General features: G+C 45.9%; 1 protein-coding gene across 2 annotated transcripts in view; it reads right to left on the minus strand.

Annotated features, from left to right (window-relative positions):
• Positions 1-4,661: 4,661 nt before the first annotated feature.
• Positions 4,662-19,667, minus strand: part of Aff1 (ALF transcription elongation factor 1) — a 99,587-nt gene continuing 84,581 nt past the window's right edge. The window contains exons 12-20 of one of the 2 annotated variants that reach the window (XM_051198132.1): positions 17,217-17,323; positions 15,941-16,172; positions 15,329-15,420; positions 15,110-15,170; positions 12,039-12,172; positions 11,506-11,577; positions 10,898-11,035; positions 9,843-10,066; positions 4,662-9,034 (exon numbers count right to left, since the gene is read on the minus strand). In XM_051198132.1, coding sequence (XP_051054089.1) covers positions 8,913-9,034; positions 9,843-10,066; positions 10,898-11,035; positions 11,506-11,577; positions 12,039-12,172; positions 15,110-15,170; positions 15,329-15,420; positions 15,941-16,172; positions 17,217-17,323 — 1,182 coding nt within the window. In that variant the 3' untranslated portion in view covers positions 4,662-8,912. Of the gene's footprint in view, positions 9,035-9,842; positions 10,067-10,675; positions 11,036-11,505; positions 11,578-12,038; positions 12,173-15,109; positions 15,171-15,328; positions 15,421-15,940; positions 16,173-17,216; positions 17,324-19,667 lie in introns of those variants that run through there. The other variant, XM_051198131.1, reaches the window with a different exon arrangement.

Genomic DNA, 19,667 nt, shown 5'->3' on the forward strand with positions numbered 1-19,667 from the left:
AAAATATTTGTAAATATTAATTATACATTTTCCCTTGGTCTCTGAGTTCAGAAGTATGGGTTTGTGAAGAGCCTAATGTTTCGTGTAACTTTAGTTTTATTATAGCAAACTAGTAAGGTATTCTCTTTGGCTGTTTGAAATTTCCTGTTCCTTTTCCGTGTCTATGTACGTTGCCTATGGACACTGAGGTCTGGCTGTTGTCCATTTCAAGCAGTGTATTTTTAAATGTCTGCCTGCTGTGCCAGTTCTCTTACCTGGGTTTTATTTGTTTGCGATTCTGGGAATCAGATCCAGGGCCTTGCTTATGACTATCCTAGTAAGCCTTGTCTTCACCTTGGGTTCTAAGACAAGAGCTCTGTAGTTGAGGCTGACCTAACTGTAATCATGCCTCAGCCTCCCAGGAGCTGAGTTACAGTGTGAACCACCCTTAAGCTCTGCATGGTCTTGGCCATTGGTTTAGTATGAATAGTGCCCACAAATGTAGCTGTTTCATATAATGCCTTAGTTCTCCTGTTCTACCCACTGTTGAAGGGTGCAAAACCATTCCAGTTCCAGCTGGTTCCTCAAGGCCAAGGACTCTTGTTTCCATGCCTTGTTAATCAGTGAAGCTATGTACATTGAACAAGTTTTGTACCTCAGTTGCTGTGTTTCTACAGTCTCTGTGAAAGGTTGTGTATATTCCTTGCTCTGGCAGCATTGTGTGGGTGGGGGCGGTGTTAAAGGAATTCAGAAATGTTGCCAATATTATCACTATCGTTCCATAACCCCCCTTCCTTTTAATTTTTGTTTGTTTGTTTTGGTTGTGTTTTTGGTTTTTTTGTTTGTTTGTTTTTTTGAGAAGGCAAAAAATGTAGCTCAGGCTAGTCTTGAGTTCACTATGTAGTTCAGGGAAGCCTTGAACTTGCCACAGTCAAGCATCCTCAGTGCTTAAATTAAAGGCATGCACCTTCACACCAAACTGTCAAGGCCCTTGTCTTGCAAGGTGTTGTCAGCAGAGTGTTCCCCGTCTGGAATCCAGAGGGAAAAAGCACTCTTGTCTTAAGTGATGACTCCCTCACCTCTCCCCCACTCAGCACTGCATTCCTTAGTTTGCTGACTCTCCTAGTGGAGCTCATCTTTAAATACAGGGTTTCACTATGCCGTCCTGGCTGGTCCTGGAACTCACTGTTGCATACACAGCTATTCTCAGACTCACAGCTATACCTGAGTCTGCCTCCTGAATCCTGAGATTAAGGTTGTGTGCCACCATCCCTGGCTTGAATGAACTTCTTGATCAAATACTTATCACTCCTAAAGTTTCTCAAGTGAATTTGATAATAAAAAAATTCAGGACCAGTATGATGACTTAGTGCAGATAAGTGGTTGCTAGGAGTGTTTTTCTTTTCCCTGAATGTCTCAAGTTTGTAAGCACCTGACATTAGGTAGCTAATAGGATCCCTGTAGAGTAGCGGAGGTTGCACTGAAATGTTGTAACTCATCAGAAATGGCCTCAGGTGCACATTATAGACTTAGAAAAGAATTAGGACAGGAACTTTCTGACTATTTAAGAACAAATGTTACTGCTCAGGTAAATGGAGCAGAGCCCTGGCGCCCCACTCAACCATTGGTCAACAGCAGTGTTCCTCTTGTCTGGGAAGCAGAGGTAGGTCTGACTGTGTCAGTTTGTCCTAGCATCGGCACTGTTGGTCTTCTCTCATTTCCTAGTCCCTGGTCTAGTGCAGGGCCTTGGGGTCTTTACTTCTGTAAGTGCACAGTCAGTGACTGTGACACTACAGAGCTGTGCTGTGCCGGCTCCTCATAATCTGAACTTGGGATGCCTCCTTACCTCCCAGAATTACTCCAAGCCTTCCCCTTGCCGGGCAGTGTAGTCCTGCCTCTCTGGCGTACCTCACTGTGCCTCATGCACGCAGTCACAGTATGCCAACCGTCTTCCATTACACATACTCATCTTGCTGATGCCATGGCAGGCAGCTCCCTAGACCATTGCCATCTCTGAATAATGAACTGTTTCTCCCTTTTCTTGCCTGTGCTTCTACAAGTAGAATTGTGGTGGGGGATGTCCTTCTGTATGTCTTTCTTATTGATGCTGAGTAAAACACTGATTAGCCAGTAGCCAGGCAGGAAATATAGGTGATGCTACCAGAAGAGAATTCTGGGGAGATGAAAGCTGAGAGAGGAACCGCCAGAGAAGAGAGATGCCATGAAGCCACCAAAGGAGTAACAGATCCAAGCATTCTCCGGTAAGAATAAGGCCATGTGGAAATACAGAGATTAGTAGTTATAGATAAGAAGCTGAAACAATAGTTCAAACAGTTCATAATTAATGTAAATTTTTGTGTGTTTATTTGGGGCTAAACGGCTGTAGAACCGGGTGGGACAGAAACTCTGTCTACAGAATTGAAGCTTGTATAACTTGATTTAACTTTTGAAAACCATGATTTACTACTATGAAAACTGGTTATACTATATATTTCCACCAGAAAGCAAACAAACTTTCTCAGTTGTCTGGCATCATTCGTTTCCTTTGATTATTTCATTCTGCAAGTTGTGAAATGTCACTGTGGTTAAAGCCAAAGGAAACGGTTGCCATCTAGTGGCCAATTGTGCACATTACATCTGGGGAACTTGGCCCTAATAAGAATCCCGACTTCAAAACTGGCTTGTTAAGATTTGTATTTACTTCATGGCTTTCTTTCTGTTGTCATACTAAGAACAACCTGAGACCAGTTTTGAAATGTTTCCTTCTTTATCACTATTGATAACTCAGATTCTAGGCTGTAGCTCTTTTAATTAAAAAATTGTTGGGCTGGAGAGATGGCTCAGAGGTTAAGAGCACTGAGGTCCTGAGTTCGATTCCCCGAAACCATGTTGGCTCACAATCATCTACAATATCTGGTGCCTTCTTCTGGCCTGCAGGCATACGTGCAGGCAGAACACTGTATGCATAGTAAATAAATCTTTTAAAAAATTGTTTATTTGGGTGGGTGTGGGGCACTGGACAGCTTGTGGGAAGGAGTTAGTTCTCTCCTTCCTTCTTGTGATACCCAGAGACCACACTCAGCTTGTCAGGCTTAGTGGCAAGTGTCTTCACCTACTGAGCTATCCAACCAACCCTGACTCATGTTCAATTCCAGAAGGGACGTTAAAATCGAGACCAAATTTTGGTGTGAGGGTTTATATCTGTGGGGTGTCTGCGGCCTGTGGAGAGGGGGCAGGGTGGGGATGAATGTTGACTGAGACCCAACACCACACCCTTCCAATATTAGCTTCGCTAGATCATGCAAAAATAATAATAAAATGGCCCAGTTGCTGGAACTATATGGTTCATGGTGCTGGGGTCCACATCCCACACCAAAGAAATAATGCATGCACCTCACTGAACTTTGGGACATAAAGACCACAGAAAATGCATGACATAGTTGAATCCATGTTTAGAAAATGTACACAACACCTTGAGGGAAGTAGTAAGATCTGAATGTAAATCTTGGATGTTTTCTTAGCTTCTCCTGTGGTGCCCAGAGAGAGGCACGTGCCAAAACTTCAGGGGGAAAATGTTGGCTACTTACCTACATTTTCACTCAAAATGGTCCGTGTGTGTGAATATTGCACTATTTGTTTTCTGTATGTATGGGGAATATATTCATCTTTTCACTCTGTAATCTACTTCGAGAATTTATTCCAGGAAGCAGTTTGATGATTTCTCACGTTTTGTTTCAGGGATAGTCATGGACATGCCTTTTATACCAGTGGTTCTCAACCTTCCTAATGCTGTGACCCTTTCATACAGTTCTTCCTATTGTGGCGACCCCTAACCTTGAAGTTCTTTTGGTTGCTACTTCATAACTACAATTTTGCTACTGTTATGAATTGTAATGCAGACATTTTCAAAGACAGAAGTTTGGCAAAGGATTGAGACCCACAGGTGAGAGCCACTGCTTTGTGACATTCCAAATTACAAAGTCCCAGTGACTAATAGATGGCTAGGTGAGTGAGTCAGTACAGACAAGTCTTTTGGTTAAAAAAAAAAACAAAAAAACATCACATACACAGAAGACGAGTCACTCATCTCTCAAGGCCCTTGTTGGCTGAGACCTGTGTTAGCATAGACTCCCTTCCCTACACGTATTCTAGTCCCCTTTATCATGGGCTTGCTCGATGGGTCATGCTGTGTCACTAGTACTGAGAGGATGAAGAAGGAAAATGGGTCAAATCAATCTCTGTGGCCTTTGTCAATCTGACGGACTAGCAAGCACATTAAACAGTAAGACCAGAGAGGTTAATTAACATGTCCAAAGCCATGGAACTAGAAAGCAGAGGTTCAAACTCAGAAAGTCAGAGCCAGTACCCTAGCCCTGTCTAATTCTAAGCGACTGTTGGTGTTTCCTTAGGACCAGACAGCTGAGGACTCTACAGGCTTGTCTTGATGTGTTATTTCTTTCCCCACATCAACAGTATAAACATACTGTGAACACAGCAGAAAGTCATGAGAAACTTGCTCTAACTGTAGGTGGCAGCCTTTCATGCTGCCTGGCATGGTGGCTGTGCCAGCACTAGGAAGGACAGGAGGACCCGTGAGCTCAGTCTTGGCACCAGACAGACCCTAGCCCCAAACAAACAATCACCATATTGGGGCAAAATAAAAACCACATACTCAACCCCAGTGATTTCTCTAAATGTTTATTAAATATTTGTTTTCTACAGTTTGATCTTGTGGAAAGGAAAGACTGTGAAGATGAACAAGTCAATTACATTTTTAAAACAGCACTTAATCCTCATAACAGAGAAAAATAAAAGATCTGTGGCACATTATCTTTGGAAAGATCTTTTACAGATATTCTTTAAAAAAAGAAAAGCATCCTTTCACAGATCATGCCTGCCTTTCAAGTACTCTTTAGGGCATCTAAATCTCATTCACAAAAGCCCAGTGTGCAGGCTGCTGCTGAAGCTGACACAAAGCGTGGTGTTCCCGTATTTTTGTTGCACATCTTCACGGCAAGAATCCCTGCTTTCCTAGCCTGCTTACTAGACCACTGTACTGGTGAGAGCTGGCACATGGTAATCAAAGAAAAACTCATTAAAGACATACCAGGGATTTTCATTATCACCTGGACAACCTATTCCTTTTTAGAAAATTTTAATACCAAGATTTGACTTTCCTCTAACATTATAAGAAAGAAAATATATAATATATAATATAATATATAATGGTAATAAATAAAAAAAAGGCAACCCTGCTCAGGTATCATCCAAAACATGATCACATTCAGGAAAAAAGACAAGATTTGGGGGGACACACGTGCCCACACCACCCCGACATGAACAGTGTGTGCTTGATATCGTGAAGGTGTGCAGTATTAGCAATACATGTCATGGCCTGAACAGAGGCAAACTTAATACTGCCTGTACTGAGTGTTGCTGAAACACCTAGGCAACGTGAGCTCATCTTCCTTAGGTCAACCACAGCACAGTGCAGCTTGGCCTGCCTGTCAGTGCCCTTATTCCAGTGTCCTAGGGACACTTGGAGCTCTCGGCACCCTTCCTGTCCTCCGGCTCCCTCTTAGGCAGGGAAAGAGGCACTTTTTTTTGTTCATCACAGTAACTGCTGATTTCGGATGCAAAGTAGAACAAAAAATAGTGTGATTCACTCCCAAGAAATCTCCAGTCATCTGGAGAAATATGCTCATTGATGCACCATCAACAAGAGTGTGGCCATGAGGCAACTGTTCTCACTGGGAAGCCGGCGTGACTGGACAGACATTGGAGGATTACCTGGCAGAAATACCACTTACAGACTTTGAAGGAAAACCCCAATACCATGCCCTTCCACAGGACAAGAGACAAAAAAGGCACAGGAAACATCCTCATACCCCTTATTTCCAAATGGACCAAGACCAGCAGGAGGTGGCAGCAAGAGGACAGGAAGGCATCAAAACTGAGCCTAGCTGTGACACAGTAGCTCATTCTTCAGTGAGAAAAATCTACACTTCCGTGTTTCTAAAAGGAGCCCCAAAATATTCTTGGGAGATGTACACAGTGCTGTGCAGTGTGATGAAGAACGCTTTCAACAGCGTTTCTGTAGTGTTGGGAAAATAAAGCAAGAGGAAGAAGGAAGCTGCAGGTAATATTTTTTTTAAAGCCCAACTCATTTACCTTAAGATGCACAAACACACCTCAAACTTCACAAAGCTAGAAAGGAAACAAACCCTTGAAGCTGTGGCAAAATGAACAGTGTGACTTCAGAAATTGTTTGGTCAACAAAGGCACAAAAGCATCCAGACGAACCTCTAATCCTCTGCGTCAGAGACCATAGCTGTGTGTGGAGCACTCAGCACTGAATTCAGAAACAGGAACCCTAAGACGGGGCCCTATCCCTAACATCAATACATAAGGTGTCAGTTAAGGCACATTTTCAATTAGGATGGGGAAGAGCCGGCGTGAAACGTCCTAAGATCTGGAATTAGAGAACACAGAGGGGTTGGGTGGGGTCCTGTCTATCCAGTGGATGGATAGATAGATGTTCTTATCAAAACATTACAATAAATCAGGTACGTCTTATGCACTTGCTGGGCCTTCCTGCTCCCATGTGGCCTGCCCTCTTGGCACCTTAACAGAGCGACTGGTTTTAGTGACATGTTTTTTTAAATTGTTATCTAGTAGGGCTTTTTACATGTGTCAAATTTTTCAACACTTGGGAAAAAGTGTGTCCTTCTACTTTCTATTGCAGACAGACCATACATACCCTTTGTAATGGCAAAGGCAAGACTGATTTTCACTCCTATGCTGCGTGCCTCACCATGGAATCATTCTGTGGTTCCAAGAACACCCCACATTCAAGGAATTAATTACCTCAGGGGGTAAGTGGCTTTTGGGGACTGTAAGCATACAGTGAAGAGTGCATGCAAATAGCTTAGATTCTCCAGGTTTCTATGATGATGAGCAGTAACAACACTGGCCAACCACTGTGCTTCATCCAATCACAATGGTGGCAAGAGGGAGGATCTCTCTCTTTAGGTACAGTGTTGTGGAAAAACACATCTACAGACCAAATGGGTATAAACAGGTTTGTCCGAATTTAGAGTTGAGAAAATGCATCTAGTACAAAGGATAGGGTGATTTGTTCTTCCTGCCCCTGCTGAAGGTGTTCAGGCAAGGGGCACAGGGTCCGCTGACAGGACATGTGTGCTTTTAGCAAAACATGCCTAGACCAGAACCAGTCACAAGCAAAGGGACAGCAAGGGACAGACAGCCATGGGAGAGGGGGAAAGATCAAAGAGCCCACAAGCCAAACTCTACTTAAGAAGTGATGAAGCGCCAGGGACAACCTATCCCATGCTGCAGCTCGGCTACCAAGTTCTCCAGATGACCCATACAAAAAGCTGCTTGGTCAGCTCACAGCCAGTCTACTCTCAGGTATGCACAAAGTATAGCCTTTTCTCTGGTGTTATCCAAAACAGGACAAAAGGTGGAGAAGATCATATCTGACATCACACTCACCTGCAGCCCTGTGCAGATTTACCAAAGTACTAAGAAAGTGTTCTCATCCACGACCCCAGGGACCACAGGCACCCTTACTAAGATGGGCCTCCTGTCTACTAATCCATAGATACAGACACACAGCATGACTTGTAGAAGAGGAGACAGGGTGTGAAGAGCCATAACACGCTTCCACAATGAGAACACCCTTGCAAATTTTACTTTCTAGAAGGGGTAAAAAGAATTGGCTTTATAAAAAAAAAAACAAACAAACAAACAAAAAACACTGCACTCAGAGTATTCCAGTAATATCCTCCCCAGTTTCGGTGAAAGGCCTGTGCTTATGGGCAGGTGTGATTCTGAGTTTGTCCTCTTGCTTTCTGTCCATGTGGGTGGGGTACATCGTTTAGGGAAGTCACAGGTCCTCTTCAACATCATGGAATCATGGTACCTGAGAAGACAGTCTGGAGAAACGCCCCTACCCCAAATCTGCTCTCCACATATAATCAAGGGCTTTGGAAAGTTGAGTTTTGCTATAAATATAATTTGTAGCAGAAAAATACAGCCTCTGTAGGAAGATCTCACTTTTATTCACTGATGCACGAGTTGCCATGGCACCGCCAGCACCTGGGACTTGAGTACATGAAGTCCAGCCCAAGGCAAACACTGGCTCCCTTTGCCCACATGGGTGCTGCTTCCTGGGATGTGGGGAAGACGTAAGCTGGGTCCTGGATCTAGATGCTGCCACTCCTCCAGGGATGACCTGGGTTTGCTCTCAGTGTAGCTAGAGATCAGAGCCAGACTATGTGCAGAGGACTCTAGGCACTGGGGGCGGGTTCGGCGGGGCGGGGCGCCACCTTCAATCTCTAAATGCTAATACTCAATGTCAACAAAGACCCTGCTTCACTGCAGGAACTGAGGCACAGCAGAGTCTTCCAACTTCTATTTTACAGGCAGCCATTAGAATTTATTCAACAATGTTTCCTTTAAAACTTGAAAAGAAAAAAATGTGTATCCATAAAACCCTTCACCAAAAATTATTATTCAAAAGAAAATTCCTTCTAGAAGTGAACTAGTATAGCTACTGAGATGACAGGAGTCTGTGAGACTTGAAATGGCTGTCACTTGCAGCTTGTATGCTACTGTTCAAACAAACAAAACAGAAATGTTGGTAGACCATTCATATGCCACGTAGGCTCCATTGCACTTCTGTCCTTCCATTAGGAAAGGCAGATCCTTTACCACCGTCTGCTCTGCCAACCAGTGTCCAACCGATGGCCACGCACACAGCTCTTGTGTGTTTAAGTGGGCAAGCGTTCTGGCCATCTCACCGCGCTTCACTTCTTGAGTGTAACATCCGGATCGACAGTTGTCTACACTGGATCAAGGCTTCCAATTGTGCAAAGACATTGCAGGGCATCAAGTAAGCCCAGCCTGCATTAGGGAGTTTTGGGTGCTTGTTTCAGCCGCTGCAGACCCTGTCTTGTGTAGTGCACCAGGTCCACCAGGCTGCTGTTGAGGGCCAAGATGCGCACCTTTGTGCCGAGCTGGGCAAAGAATTCTGCAGTAAAATCCAAATCAAATAAATATGAGTAAACACATGTACAACGTCAAGTTTAAATGTAAAACAGTCCAGAGACAGTCTCCCCACAACATCCTGTGGCTCATCTAGCATGCTTGTCTGTAAGTGCTGGCTACAGCCCTCCCTTCTGAGTCCATGACTCATGCCTAGATCAGTGGCTGATGTGTGTGGTGACCAACTGATGCATTGTGAGCAATGAGTGCAGGAGGGGAGAGGGGACAGTTTGCCAAGAAGGCCAAGAGGCTGTGGGGAGATGAGAGCCAGGGCACTGGCCACCTTCTCCCACCAGGAAGATCTAACGGTGTCCTCTGTGTATGTGTGGGGTGGAGATGGAGGGGGGGGAAGGGACTTAGCTGGCACAAGCACCATTCACTTCTGACTCAAACCTGGAGCTCCCAATCCTCCCCCAGATAGGTCTCAATAATGTCTGCTATGCTGTTGTCTAGTATAGCTTATAGGTGGTCATCTTAATAAGTGCTGAAGACAAACAGCCCTGGGGCCATGCTGCTTCATCTCGGATGTGCTGCTGAGCCAAGGGACAGCCAGACGACATCTCCATTCAGCCCCGCGCTTTCGCTACCATTTCAATTCAAGCCAAAACAGTGACGCCAATTCTAACTTGGCTTGGCAGAGACTTGGCTCACACCACATACCTCAAGGAAGACCTGCAACCGGGCTATGGAGCAGAGCAGAGGGGGTAAGAATGGCTACCCATCTCTTGCTTCGTGAGACAGAGTGCAAACAAGAACCAAAACACCCCCCACCTCCACACCACACTGCCTCTCACCTTTATTCTTCTTTGCAAGGGCCTCTGCCTGTTCCCAAAGGTCGAAGGCCTGAAGGACATGGGATGTGATGGTGACATAGGACGAGGTCATGTTATGGATGGTGACTGGAGTACTGATGGTGGCAGTTACCCCACTGCTCCCCAGACTGCCAGCACTCGACTGGGACCCTACTGAGCTGGCAGGAGAAGGCATTGGGGAGAGCGGGGACGGGACACCTGTGCTTCTGCAAGGATAGAGAGAGACTTGGTTAATCACAGACTAAATTTCAGGTTGTACCCCCAAAACAATAATCACTGCTAAAGTCTTTCCTACAAGATCAAAGGCAGACCTGGAAGACTGGCCTGCGTTCCCACCATGCTCATCTGAACTAAGTCTTCACCTTCTGGGACTGGATCCTCGGCGCCACTGAGCTGTGCCTCCCTCCCCTCAGCTCAGCAGTTAAACCTGCTCAGGCCTGACTGGCCACCCCCCCCACCCCCAGAACATCACTGCCCCGTTATCCACAGCCTAACTTGCTAACTGCAGCAAGCCATGCCCCAAAACATCACTGCTCATCTTGATTCAACAGAGAGGGCACAGTCTGGAACTCTCATTACTGTGTATTAAAACTGTTTCACTATTATCACTAATTTCTTTATGATACCAGGAGACCCACACCGGCTCAGGAAGTTCACTGCTGCAGAGCCCACACACACAGGCTCAGCCACTGTAATTCATCTCCCACTGTCCCTGCCTTCTCACCTGTACAACAAAGGGTGCAGCTTAGGGAGGGCTCCTAAGGCTCAGGGCTCGCTGGGGTTTTAGGCAGCCCACTGGCAATCTTGGGATGTGCCTACTGCAGGTAAGAGGGGACCACTGTACCTTGTATGTTATCAACCTAAATTTAGTTTATATCTGTTTCTCAGAGGGACAAAAGCAGCTAATGGTTTAGGTTTAAAGAGCCAGTGTACATAAAAGTGAACTACATGATTTTTTAAAAAGCCCAAAGTCACATACACATAAAATGTCACATAAGCAAGAGGTGAATGACTTGACTATATTATTTAACACTTGCCTTGCCATACTTGGAGAAGGTGCCTGGGCCACTTTGGAAGAACTCTTGAAGTGGTCACTAAGAGTACGAGAATACTTCATTACTATGTCTTTTTTACATCGGAAAATAGCCATGTTCAACAGCGACTGGCAACGCAAGCTGTGGGGGAAAAAAACCAGAGGTTACCATGAATTATGGTCAGAGCTCCCACTAGGAGACACACTGCCAGTCAGCCCTTGTGAGCCTGTTGGGGGGGGGGTCATCTCAAGCATCTCACCACACTGTACAGGGCCACCACAAGTAAACAATGGCAGGAAAACAAAAGCACAAAGATCACTTGAATCCTGAGGCCAAAGCAGCCCCCAAGGGGTGTAAGAGCACAGCAGACGCCACTTCCCGAAGGCCACGGTGGGTTCACCTGCCTTCTGCCACAGTTTTCACTTCAAGAAAGTAAGTTTAGAGCCAGGTGTGCTGGTGCCCACCTTTAATCCCAGCTAAAGCAGAGGCAAGCAGATCTCTCTCTACAGGTCAGACTGGCCTCAAACTCACAGTTCCAGGACATCCATTATGTAGATAATGTTTTCATCAAAGAACAGTACTATTTTTACAACAAATAAAAATGTACATACCATAAAACAGCAAATATCTTTTCTTGTGCTGGCGCCGTGGTATCTGAGAAGGATTTCAGTGACATTGTAAACCTGCAGGGGGATACAAAAGTGTACAAGATTAAACAGGTCAGTCACAGGAGCCCAGGTATGCTGGCTGTGCTAGCTTCCCCTCCTGTCTTCCAGAGGGCATGAAGCATAGGGGTTAAGAGCAACCACTAGCCGTTCAGAAGACCTGACCCGTGAGCCTGCTCTCTCCTGAAACCAAGCGTGGCCACATTCTCCCTAAACCCCAACAAAGGGCAGGGAGCACACACGGGAAAAGACACCAATAGGAAACCTAAGCTGGGAAAAGCACCCCAGAGACTCAGCAAAATGGCCTGGGTGCACCCAGGCCTCATCCCCAACACACTTTAACTCAGGACAAGAGAAAAAGGCCTGGGTCATGACAGGCAGGTGCTGCCACTGAAGTACAGGGATCTCTCTAGGGCTACACTTTAGCTGCCTTTACTTGCGGGGGGGGGGAGATGGAGGCAGAACACCCCAGCACTTACTTAATGAGGTCTACAGTTTCTAAGTACACAGCGTACGCCGACTTTGCTGAGCTTTCTGACTCTGTGGCCATCCCACACTCAATAAAAGACAGGATGGATTCCAAATACTTGAAGGCCTTTCCAGCCTTGTCCGCCTGTGGGGGAAGAACACACATTGTACCCTGTAATGTCTCTACTGTCTTTATTTACTCCCAATTACAAGAGACACACAAAAAAAAGAGTAAACAGAACAAGAAGAATAGCCATATTGGTCAGCTCTGACCTATGAAAAGTGGCTTCTAGAAAAATTCATTAAGGAAAAGAAAGGAATTCTGTATTAAGATGACTCTCAGAACTTCACCAAACACAAAGAGTACAGCCCCATTAGTGGCTGTCCAGTCACTCACTGGCTACCTCTAGAGATGCAGGTGAGCTAGCATCTTAACAGAACAGCCACGGGTTTCTTTGTGGATATTGAGGCTTATCGTCTTATAGGCATCTTATATAAAATATCTAACTGATCACTTGATAGCCTGGCAGACTATTAATCTCCTTTGGCATGTACATCTTTTGTAGGGACATGCCCTGGGCCAACAGGGACAAACTCTCAAAATCCCCTCAAGGAAATGTGGAAATATAAACAAAATCAGATACTGATGGTCTGCCTAATCCTGAATACACATTTGGTCACTTGATCTTGCCGAGTGGCACACAGCCAATTCAGCTAAGCAGAAATGTGGCAAACAGCCCATTTCTCTGCACGTGGCATACAACACACACTGAGCACAGCCAGCTAACATGGCCAGCTTGTAGGTTTTGCTAATGCTTCCATTTGCTCTGTTCAGAGTTGAGGAAAGCTGTAAAAATACATGCTGGAAACAGGGAAGAAGATAGGTCCGCCTTAGGCTGCTCTGGGTTTCCATGTGTTGCTGCTGTGCATGGGGTGGGGGAGGAGGGGAGGAGAGATGGGGGGGGGCACAGGGCTAGGGAAAGAGCTGTTCCCCTGCTTCTGCTACCTCATCTTACCACTTGAGGGACAAACTGGGGTGTCACCTGCATTTCAGATACTAAAGCTTTTCAGATTTCAGAAGTAAAAGTAATTTTTCCTACAGAGCTTGAGCTCAAAAAATTAGTGACAGAAAAACACAACTCCAACTAGTATGCCTCAATCAGCTGTATAGATTATGACTAGTTTGCTTCATTGATGGAACTCTAATTCTCTATTTTATTGTCATGTGAATGGGTGTTTTGTCTGCATGTGTATATGTGTACAGTGCAAACGTGCTGTGCCTGCAGAGGTCAGAAGGAACATCAGATCCTCCAGACCTGTAGTTGTAGGAGATTGTGAGCTGCCATGTGATGATGCTGGCAACTGAGCCTAGGTCCTCTACAGGAGCAGCAAGTGCTCTTAGCCCCTGTGATGAAGAATTCTCTTGGGGGATTTTCAAAATTATTGTTAACCTTGGTATAAAACAAAGTATCATAACAATCAGCCCATGCCCAGTTCCTTGAATACTCTGTAAGGCTGACAATGGCATTCCTGTCCCAATGTCCATCAATCTCCTCAAATAGTGCTAGAAGGGTCCAGCTGAGATTCCCCACTGAAGGAGAGGACAGTGTAAGGGGAAACACACTCCAGGTGTGCACTTCACTGCCTGGATGCCAAATGAACAGCTCGGCAGTGTCATGGAACAGATAAAAGATAGCAGCTAGGCATGGTGGCACTCACCAGTGACTCTAGAACTGAGAGGCCGAGGCAGGGGAAGGGCTACATGTTTGAGGCCAGCCTGGGCTGTATAAGGTCTTGCATATGAAAAGGGGGGGGGTACCCATGGGGAGAGCAGCCACATGCAGCTGACTACTGGAAGTAGCAGGTCTTGAGAATAATTGTACAGTAAGAAGCAATTGGTGCAAAGCAAGGAGGGGGGTGAGGTCCTGGCCCACCGGGGAGAAAGTAAGTGTTTGACTAAGAGGGAGGCAAAAGCTAACAGTGTCTCAGGTCGAGTGAGTTTTTGGTTATCTGCCTATGGGGCAGAGCAGTGGCCCCCAAACCTGAAAGAGCCGCAGGGCTTCTGCGGAGCACTGGAAGGTGGGGAAGAGGCTAGGGAAGCGTAGCACTGCTTGGCACAGGCTGAGCTGGCCACAGCCTGGGTGTAGGTAGTGTCAGTGCTAGGGCCGAAGGGCCTGCCAACATCCCTCACAGCACCAAGCATGGGTGGTAACCAAGGACCATTTTATCTGGTAAACAGAGGACCTGCAACCTGAGGTAGAAAGACATAGGTCAAAGTCCCATTGGGCAAAAGGAAGCAGCTGAGTCAGGTCACAAAGAGCCAACAGGTCTGCCTGGGGGTCCCCAGGAGCAATCTGTCCAGAGTGCCTTTCAGGGAGCCAATGAGAGGCTCAGTGGGCAAAAGTGTGTGCTGGCAAACACAGTGGCAACGGGCTGACCCCTGAGACCCACCAGAGGGTGGGCAGGGAGAACCAGCTTCTGAGAGCTGCTTCTGACTGTGGCACAACTCCTGCCCCAATAAATGTTAAGTCCCAGGGCACGTGTGACCCCACCTAAATGCTACAGGAATGTAAGAACATACTTGATATCTACAGTAAACAGCAAACCATCCCCGTCCAGAAGGTCGGTGGCTCGCAAGTGAGGACATGTTTATAGTCTGCACCTGACACTGCCTTCCCATGGCCAACTATCTCCTCAGGTCAGTGCGTAAGAATTAGGCTTCCTCACCTAGCACAGCTTTTAGGGGGATGCAGACTGATTTAATAATCATTTTGTATATCTCAAGGACTGATTAAGTGAATTGACAAAAAAAAAAAGTAAAATTCATTCATTAAACTGACAGCTTGCACTCAGATAGTTTCTAAGACTGAACAATTCCCCAAAACAGTCCGAGACCCTGACTATCCTGCTTACAATGTGGCTCTTAGCCACACTCCTGCTGCTGCCCCCACCCCAGAACCCTGCACACAGTGCTCCATCCCCACACATACACACTCCATGGTGTGCCTTTTGGCAGAAGGGAGACACAGCTCTCCCCCTTAATCAGAGACTGTTTAACCAAGGTCATAAAACCAAGACTGACCATAGCTTCTGCTCTGCACTTCAACCTTTTAGCCTCCTTCATGTGAAAATCAGCTTGGTGTCTGCAAATAAAAGAAAGGAAAGGCAAGTGTGAGTCATACAAACCTAAAATGACTTCCTGGGGCAAAAGAAGATAAGAAAGAAAGGGGGAAATAAAGAGTGGAGCAGGGAGAAAGCAAAAGGGTGGGGTGGGGGAGGGGTGGGGTGGGGTGAGGCTCACCTGTCAGGCTTCACTTGCGGCTTCCCTGGTTTACAGTTACCATTTGGCAAAGAAGGCACTGGGAAAGGATTTGCAGCTTCTCCTGAAGACCCCTTTAAAACACACACACATCACCCTTTCATTTCAGGGGACAGGACCACTGCCCTAGCCGCAACAGCCCTCCAAAGCCCAGGAGAGCAGGGTTCGCAGTGAGTTAAACTGCAGTCAGCTTGAACCCAGCACTTCCCGAGCTACAGATTTAACTGGAGCTACAGCGGAAGGGCCTCCCCACCACCAGCATGACCCAGGCTAACTGGAAGCCAGGCCACCTGACTTATTTCCTGTTGTGATCAATAATTGAAGTATTTGAGATTAAAGTTCCAAACAAAGAACTGAAAGAACTGAACTAGACCACTTCTTAAGCCAAGCATCTAAGCATGTGATCAGAATGCATTATGAAGGCTAGTGGGATCCCCCCCCCCCGTTCACTTTAATAGACGACCCCTCCCCTATTAGCTCTTTAAAAACCAGTCAAGGTTGCCATACTAAAACACACAAATGTCCTGACATTGGCATATGTGAGAGCGCAAAGGCCACACCCATCACCCATTCTGTCACTGCCTAGTTGCTTACTTTGTGTTCAGAGCTCCTGGCCTGCACTTTTCTGTGCTTGGGGACGGGAGAGTCCTTATAGTTGCTCTTGGTGCTGCTGGCACTTTTGGGAGGGTCTTGACTACAGGAGTCTGCATCTGCCTTTGACCTCTTGTGTGCAGCTTTAGTTGACTTCTGGGAGGAAGAGGAGGACGAGACAGGAGGTGGAGGAAGCATCTCCTTTCTTGAGGACTCCGAGGAGGGCCTAGGTGTCCTGGAGAACAATGGCAGTCAAAGCAGAAAGCGCATCATATTTTGTCCTTTGTTTACGGGAGGAGGAAATAGTCACTGGCACCAAAGATTGCAGTGTCACAGAGCCTGCAACTGTGCCACAGAACGGCCAGGTTTTAGGGACGTCCCGATGCTCTATACAGCCTCGATCTCAGTTAGAAACCAACTGTGGAGTCTCCACTCAGCTGGAAGATTCCTTCACCGTTCCCATCACTATCCCTATCTTAACCTGACAAACAGGCAAGCTTAGCTGCCACACCACATCTGTCACTCTCCTGTATCTGGTGGCATACACCCTCTGACAATCCACAATCCAAGTCCACTTGTGATGCACTTGAGAGGCAATTTCTTGGATAAGCCTTAGAGAAGTCACACCATCTTGATTGACACCAGTACTGTCATCTGTCATTTCCCGCCCACCCACAGACAGACACATGAAGGCCACTCTTCTAAGGCAGAGAGCACTGACCCAAGCTACCCCAAGTCCAAGCAAGACCCAGTAGGGACTCCAGGGCTTTGAGAAAATTTTACCCATTTCTCATTCTGCTTAAAACAAGACAAAACAACACAACTAAAAACAGAAAAGAAAGTAGTGATGACACTTTTCTTCTCTGTCCCTCTGCCTCAAAGTCTAGGACCTCACTTCATGCTCTAAGTGATGCACAACACTGAACTGTACCACTGGCTCTTATCCTCTTGGGGTGGGGGGATCCAGACCAGAGATGGCTGGGTGGCAGAGCACCTTGCTTAGCAGGTACAAGGCCTCGGAATTCATCAATATAACTAGAAAAAGGGTTTCTAAAGAGAAGTAATCCTCATTGTCTAGGAAATGCTCTTTAGTGGAAACTTTTCGATATGCCTAGGTTTGTAGGGGATGGGGGTGGGGCTGTCAATTCTCATGGGACCTCATGAACGACCACACCATTGGCTCAGAACAGGTCACTGTTCACAGTGCAGGAGAAAGCCTGTCCTGTCACCACCCGAGGCTGGTTGACTGTCCCGGGTTGCTCCCCTCTGCCATACTCACTTCGTTTTGGAGGACTCGCTGTGGGAAGACGACGATGCAGCACAGTGTGACTGGACATCCTTCTCCAATCTCATCTTCTTGTTATCATGGTCTTTTTCTGAGTCACCCTGTTATTGTCAGGAAATAAGCACAACCGAGTGTTAGCACCCATCACTCACTCACACTTAGAGACTCTGTGTGGTGCAGTGGAGAAAGCAATCTAACAAAGTAACAGGCTCTGGCGTGAGACAGTTAGCGTTAGCATGCACATAATGTACAGTGGTCAGGTCCTTCTCTTGGGCACCCTTGATGCTTGGGGTTCCTCTCCTAGTTTACATCATTCCCGTATCTGTGCATATAATCTTCCTACTCTATGTCATTCATATATTTATACATACAGATGATGTAGATATACCCTGACTCCTATTTTGTCATCCATGTGTGTATATATTTCCTGTCCTACTTTATGGGGTGTGTGTGTGTGTGTGTGTGTGTGTGTGTGTGTGTGTGTGTGTGTCCCTTCTCCTGCTTTATCACACACACACACACACACACACACACACACACACACACACACACGGGAAGAGGGGGTTTGTCTATGTCCGGCTGAATTGTATACTCACTGTATAGAACAGGCTGGCCTCAAACAGGCCTGCCTCTTCCTCTCAAGTGCTGAGATTAAAGGTGTGTGCCACCATACCTAGGCATTTCTTATATTTTTTAACTCCAGGTTTTTCATAAGACAAACCATGTCTGAGTCTGGCTAATTTCTGTAATTTCTAGTCTCATCCATTTCCCAAAATGACATGATTGCATTCTTCTTTGTGACAAAGTAAGAGACTCCAAGATGCTCTATTTTCGATGTAGTTTCTATTGAGACATACTTGGCATGAATAAAGGCCATTCTTCATACTCAGCAAGGAAGGTGTCAAGAATAACAGATGATAGAGAACATGGACTTCAACACATCATCATGTTTCCAAATATTTTTTAAAAAAATCAGGAAATCATGCTATTCATGTTGCATAACATGGGGGCGACTTGATGGCATCTCCCCACTATCTACTTACAAAACTAGTTTATTTTATGTTTAATCCTCAGAGTACGATACTCAAATTCTTCTCCAGTGAAAAATAATAAGTACTATTGAAAAAGAAATGAGCTACCAACTTTGCAGACTACAGCCAGGATTTCTGCATCTTCTTAGAATCCCCCATGACAGCGCCCCTTACCAGCAGGAAGTAGTTTGGAAAGAACGACGCCCAAATTCCCAAATACTGTCTATAAATGTTTGTTTTCATTTAAATGGACTTGGTTATATAAATAAATAAATAAATAAATAAATAAATAAATAAATAAGAAAGAAAGAAAAAGAAATGGGCTAGATGTACCCTGAATATCCTACAGAAACAACAGCATCTATGTACCGCATATAAAAACGGGTCCCTGTGCTAATTTCTGCCTTCTGTGTGTCTGCAATCTCCTCACCCCACCCCCTGAAGAAACAGATTTTTAATGTTCAGACGAACTTGATTAGGGGACTGGAGATATAATTTAGTGTTGCTAAATCAGTAAGTTGGAAGAAAGCCAGCATTGACCGCTTTAGACAGACAGACACAGATAATTGACTAATGACAGAAGCATGACTTCAGTGGGACTATGGAAAGGAAGGGAACCTAAATAAAGATTTAAGTAATGTAGATGAGTCCAATTATATAACCAAAATGAAAAATACATTTAATCATTAAAAAAGCAAGGGTTCATGGCAAAAGCCATTCTCATGTGTTACTGACATCACACACACCACCCTTGCAAAGAACCACAGGATGGCATGGTGGCCTCCTCAGTAGGGGCACTCAGAACATCATGTTCTCTCTAGCAGATGGTGGGTGGTGATGTTGTGACCAAGAGTCCCTCATCTCCAGAGCAGTGAGAACAAAGCTCTTGGCTGTGAGTTCCCCGACCTAGGAATCTGGGACACACAGTCAGTCTGGGACAATCCACAACCACGCCCAGATCTTCAGAGGAAAAAAATGCTGCAAGTAACCAGTGTGGGGGCCCAGTTCCAGTTCTCACCACTCAGCATTCACAGTCACTGGTGCAGGGGGAGGGGGGCAGCACTTACCACTCACAGTAACTGGTGTGGGGACCCCAGTTCTCACCACTCACAGTAACTGGTGTGGGGACCCCAGTTCTCACCACTCACAGTAACTGGTGTGGGGACCCCAGTTCTCACCACTCACAGTAACTGGTGTGGGGACCCCAGTTCTCACCACTCACAGTAACTGGTGTGGGGACCCCAGTTCTCACCACTCACAGTAACTGGTGCGGGGTCCTAGTTCTCACTAATCACAGTTAGTGGCAGGCAGGGCCCAGGTCTCACTACTGCAGCATCCTCACCCCAAATCCCTCCAATAAATAAGAACAGATTAATATGCAGAGGGCCATGGAATGCCCACACACTAAAGAGAA

This window comes from Phodopus roborovskii, unplaced genomic scaffold (assembly GCF_943737965.1).
Source record: "Phodopus roborovskii unplaced genomic scaffold, PHOROB, whole genome shotgun sequence".
NCBI classification, from domain to species: Eukaryota; Metazoa; Chordata; class Mammalia; order Rodentia; family Cricetidae; genus Phodopus; species Phodopus roborovskii.